Source organism: Andrographis paniculata, unplaced genomic scaffold (assembly GCF_009805555.1).
Source record: "Andrographis paniculata isolate CXL003 unplaced genomic scaffold, ASM980555v1 Contig15END, whole genome shotgun sequence".
Classification (NCBI taxonomy): domain Eukaryota; kingdom Viridiplantae; phylum Streptophyta; class Magnoliopsida; order Lamiales; family Acanthaceae; genus Andrographis; species Andrographis paniculata.
The window spans coordinates 1,607,113-1,613,112 of NW_026137435.1; the positions used below are offsets into that span (position 1 = coordinate 1,607,113).

Genomic DNA, 6,000 nt, shown 5'->3' on the forward strand with positions numbered 1-6,000 from the left:
AAATTATAAAAATATCTTACATATTATTTGTTTAATAAAATTAATAATTAAACAATTTATTCCTTATAATTATTATTTTAAAATTCATAATATTTTTTATGTTTTAATATAAATACAATAAAATATTTTATATTTTAGTTATTGTGTTAAAAATTTTTAGGTTAAACAAAAGTACACGCATAAAATATCATATTCGTTCATAGTTGATGTTTGATTGTAAATTTGTATTTAATTATACAAATTTTATATATAATATTTTAAATAATATTATTTGAATTAAATAAATTAATTAATAATTGATTAATTATTTATTTTATTTTATTTTTTTAAAAAGAAATTAAGTAATTTTTTTGTCTAAAAATAAATAATTACTTAATTTTTAAAAAAAATTATTTATTTTTTAATAAAATAAATAATTAAACAATTTATCAATTATTTATTTAATATTTTTTAGACAAAATATTACTGAATTTGTTTTAAAAAATAAAATAAAATAAATGATTAGTCAAGTATTAATTAATTTATTTAATTCAAATAATATTATTTAAAATATTATATATACAATTTGTATAATTAAATACAAATTTACAATCAAATATGATGTTTTATGCGAACTCTCATTTAACCTAAAGAATTTAACACAATAACTAAAATGCAAAATATTTTATGTATTTATATTAAAAGATAAGAGATATTATGAAATTTAAAATAATAATTATAAGGGTTAGGAATGACATTTAGGGTGAATCTTAAATATTTTATAATTCGAATGGATTATGAATTTTGAGATTTTAAATTCGATTGAGTTAGAGCGAGTTTAATCAAATTTTTTTTCCGAATTTATTAAATTAATAGTTATGAAACTTAATATCATATGTTTATATAATCATTTATATGAAAAAATTGCAAAAAATATTTAACATGTATATGTTATTATCACTTTTTTCTATATTTATCTTGCTGGCAAAATATATCTTACATGTTTGAAAAAGTCGTTATTTCTTTCGTTTAACCCCACATGGTGTGGGATATATTTTGCTAATGAGATAAATAGAAGACGTAGTGATAATATGGTATATATAGGACATTTTTCACAATTTTTCTTCATTTATATTGTCTAAAATTATACTCCTTATGCCCAACTTAATTTGTCCACTCCCACATAAATTATTTTTTTTAAAAAAATATATAATTATACACTTTAATCAAATTTTAAAATTCATAATTTATAATTTTTTATTTTAATTAAACTATTTAATCATTTTAATTTTAATTTATAATTATTTTTATTATATCATAATTATTTTTAAATAATATATTTCTTAATTACTTACTAATTACATCATGTGTAATAATACTCTGTGCCCCTAGACAAATTAGCTGAGACGGAAGGGGTAACTTTTATACTTTTACTCTTTTTTTTCTTTAATTTTTTTTATATAATTTTAGTGCGAATATTTTAATTTACCATTTTTTTTCAATTCACAATTCCTCTATAGATCATCGCTATATCAATATTACTATGATTGAAAATATATTACTGCTTTTGTTATTGAAATTTAAAACACTCAGGAGGTGTTTGGTACAGATAAATGATATGAGAGAAATATAAATATTGATTTCATTTCTCTCATATCCAGATAAATAGAGAGAAATGAATATTACAACATTATTATTATTTTTAATATTTTTTGTACTACTATTTAATTTTTATAAATTTTAAAAATTATATTATTTTAATTTTACAAAAATAATATTAAATTTATTATTCAAAAATTTAACTTTTACCATTTCTGAAAAGAAATATACTAACATATAATCTTACAAAGCATCGTATATATTTTATAATTTTTTTAATAAAAATCATCACAAATATATTTTCATGAATTCTCGCTCGTTAAAACTCTCTTTTGTCTGATTAATCATTTATTCTTATTCGATTTATTCAGATAATTGCATTTTTTTTTACATTTCTCAACCATCAACCGAATTCTCTGTTTTACATTTCTCAACCGTCAACCGAATTTTCATTCTCTACTTAATTTTTTTTTCTTTACAATTCAATTCTCTACCATCGGTTTACTTAAATTTTTTTCCTTTACAATTCAATTCTCTACCATCGGTTTCTCTATAATTTCATTATCTGTACCAGCCCCTTAATATGTAATATTTGAATCCTTAATCAAATTATAACCTATATATATATATAAAAATTCAAATATAAATACATCTTACTAAAATAAGGTGGGTTTTCGGGTTGCCTCTGAATCGGGCAAATTCAAAATAGAACGGGTTCTAGGGTTATAATTTTTTGGTATGCACAAATTCTGTCCGAATCCGACCTATTTTCATTCCTACTAAGGGTTAGGCCGGGCCAGGCCAGGCCGGGCCGAGCTTGACTAAGAGTTGAAAATACCCCTACTTTGATAGTAGTCATTTTTGTATAGATATCTACGTATATATGTATATATACATTAATTATCAATTTTAATGGATTGAGTGTAATTTATATATGTATATATAATTCCTTCATGTTAAATATTTGATTATGATCATCCAAAGTTAAATAAAATAATTATAATAATCAATTTCTTAAATGTTAAATATTTGGGATGTGTTATTTTTGTAAAAATAGTTCAATACATTTTCTTTTAAAAAAAAATAATATGTTATACATATTTATTATTTTTATATTATTTATACAATTTTTTATATTTTACGTAAAACAAATTCTCTTCGAACCAAAATACAAAACAAACACATCATATTCTTAAATAAGATCAATTTATTAAAAGGATAGTTATTAATATAGATCAAATAAAACTCCTGGCCCGACGTAGATGCTATGATTCGACCAAGTCAATAGGGCGGTAATTTGATAATATATGTTTATACATGTCTCAAGGTTGTATTATAAAATAATATATATTGAATTATAATATAATATAATATAATATATGATGTATTATAAATATATTAAAATATATAAAAATATATGTTCATTTCGGCCAAATCAGCATCATGCTGACTGACTTGATGTAATCAACAGCTGATCATCCATGCCCATATACTTTATAATGATATACTTTTATATAAAAATACATTTAGATTTTTCTTATGTTTAAATCTATTATTATTATTATTATTATAAGTACTAAAAAAAATATTATAAATACATTCATTATCTTTAATTAAATTAGGAAAATTTTAAATGTTTGAATAAAAATTAATTAAGAAAATATGAAATATATATAATATATAGTATATTTTATTTGCCTCAAATAAAAAATATTATAATTTGTAAACGTATAAGTTAACAAGTTAATATGAAATCCAACCACAATCCAAATTTCAAATACTACAATTCAAGCCCAACCCAAGCCCAATAACCCGACCCCAACAAAAGGGTATTTAGGTAAATCCACATTTTATGGGATAAAAAAAGAAAATTTTGAAATTGGGCTTGGTGCGGGGTTATATAGGTCAATTCGCGTAGGAGATTTGAATAGGAGCGAAAAAGCAGGGGGAGTGCGGGCGGGCGGATAATTGAAGAAATATTAATAAAAATAAATAATAATAATAAAATAATAATAATAGTGGCAGCAAAAATTCACATAGTGGAAATAACCGCCATAACCGTCACTTTCCCACGCACAGCACTCACGCTCACTCAGTATTATATAATAATCGAAGCCCCAATCCCTACCCCAACCCATCCTCAATCCATCCAATTCCCGCTCATTACTGCACGTTCTTGCATGCACGGTCGAGTTCCGGATGAAGTGTTTTGGTGAGGAATTAATCGGATTGGTGAGAGGCGTTTGATTTAATTCGATTTGATTTGATTTTGCTTGATGGTGGTAGAAGGGAGGAGGAGGAGGGCGCGGGCGAGGACGATGGCAATGGCAATGGCGCATCGGTGTCACGAGGCTGGTGGCGGAGGAGGAGGAGGAGATGTCAAAAAGGGGCCATGGAAGGCGGAGGAGGACGAAGTGTTGTTAAACCATGTGAAGAAGTACGGACCGAGAGACTGGAGCTCCATTCGATCCAAAGGCCTCCTGCAAAGGACGGGGAAGTCGTGTCGCCTCCGCTGGGTTAATAAGCTCCGACCTAATTTGAAGAGGTAGGTACGCCATGGGAGAATCGGATGCTGCTTGCTGCCCTGAATTTTCAGTGTTTTTCTAAATTGGATTGGGGATTTGTGTTTGCCATGTGTTTGATGAAATGTCAGAGTAATGATTCCATGTATTGTTGATTTTCCATCAATTTGTGCCCTAATTTGATAAGAACACCACTGCCATCTTCAATCTACTGAATTTCCCCCTTTTGTCAATTGCATCGCGAAGTTTAGGGATTTGATCATACATACATGCTTCGTAATTGCATTTCATGTTTGTTGCTTCACGAAACCTAAAATCTGGCTTCTGATAAAGATTTTGTATTGAACAGTGGAGTGAAATTTACAGCAGAGGAGGAGAGGACTGTGATCGAACTTCAATCACAGTTCGGGAACAAATGGGCGAAAATTGCAACTTATCTGTCGGGAAGAACCGATAATGATGTGAAGAATTTCTGGAGTAGCAGGCAGAAAAGGCTGGCCAGAATTCTCCAGACGTCGTCGTCGGCATCTTCGTCGAGCAAGTCGCAGAAGACTACCAAGGAAGTTAGATCAGCCCCTCCCATGTTCCACCATGGTGTTCATCATCCACAGGTAAGACGGATTTCATTTCCATTGAAGTTTCTGCAAATTGAAGTAATGGTTAACCCCAATCGAATAATTGATTGATCGATTGTCCACACATTTTCAGGCACAAAAGTTGATGGAGGATGATCAGGGGAAGTCACTGTCCTGTTCATCATCCCACAGTGATTCGAAGCCATTAACAATGGTGTCGTTGCCGGAGTTAGTGTATCCCACGATGCTAACTTATGAGCACCTTCCGTTTCAACAATTCGACGACTACATTTCCCCGGAGTCGTCCCACATTCCCTTCTCTGCCACTGCTAATTTCCCACAACTCCAACCTGACCTACCCCTGCCCCTGCCCCTGCCCCTTCCCCTGCCCCTGCCTTTGGATAGCCAAGAATTCATGACTAGGCTAGGAGAGCCCAACTTTCTCGACATATTCGAGTATACCTGTGAGCCGCCATTGGGGTGTACCCCCGAACTTCCTGTAGCCCCGTCTAATTTCGACACCGGCTCTCAAATGGCTTGTGATGATGATGAGGAGAGCCACAATGCTGCTGCTGCTGCCCCTGCCCCTGACGACGTATTCATCGATGATTTCCCTCCAATTGACATGTTTGCTCAGTTAGAACCCCTCCCGAGCCCGTCCAAATGGTCGTGACTGGATTGGATTCGATCCCAATGTATCTCTGCAGGTACTCTCTTTCTATAACTTTAGTTTGCTTGTATCGATCAGATTAAGGCTTACTTACTGTGTATTTGTTGTTAATTCGTCTGTACTAGTGCCCCCTAAAACTTGCTGCATTTGAAATGGCTATGCTTCTCTCTTTTTCATGCCTCGAATCTTCTGTATATTTGCTCGTTATCGACATGCCTTATATTGCACAGTTTGTGAACACGCACACCAGATATGTCGTAGTATTTCGAGTCAATGCAAAAAATGTATCATTTTTGAACATTATTCATGGTAGCTATAAAAGCACATCTAACTTATCATTTCTATATCTTGCGCCACAATAAGAATTTTAAAGATATACATAGATAGATTTAGATAGATCGGTTTGGCACCCTCGCCATGTTTTGAATCTTTCCGAAATCTTCTTCGCTTTGTCCTGCAAATCTTTGGCTTGTAGCTGACTTATTGTGCAATAGTAGTTTTAAGAAATGCTAACACAGATACAAATTATAGAAGTGATATATATATATAAATATATATTGAAGTAGAAATTTTGAATTTAAATCTTGATGCCTAAACTCGTGAAAGTTGTTATTATTTAGGGAGGAAATTATATGTTCATAAACTGTGCTTAATC

At 30.1% G+C, this 6,000-nt stretch overlaps 1 protein-coding gene across 2 annotated transcripts; it reads left to right on the top strand.

Moving 5' to 3' along the window:
- Positions 1-3,722: 3,722 nt before the first annotated feature.
- LOC127262678 (transcription factor DUO1) lies at positions 3,723-5,598 on the top strand. 2 transcript variants are annotated; one of them, XM_051291483.1, is made up of 4 exons: positions 3,723-3,790; positions 3,865-4,123; positions 4,450-4,711; positions 4,809-5,598. In XM_051291483.1, the coding sequence occupies exons 1-4, from the start codon at positions 3,778-3,780 to the stop codon at positions 5,346-5,348; spliced, it is 1,074 nt and encodes a 357-aa protein (XP_051147440.1). In that variant the 5' UTR covers positions 3,723-3,777; the 3' UTR covers positions 5,349-5,598. The 2 variants fall into 2 exon arrangements, with proteins under 2 accessions (XP_051147440.1, XP_051147446.1); XM_051291489.1 differs by having other exon boundaries at positions 3,739-3,790; positions 3,868-4,123.
- The last annotated feature ends 402 nt before the right edge of the window (positions 5,599-6,000 follow it).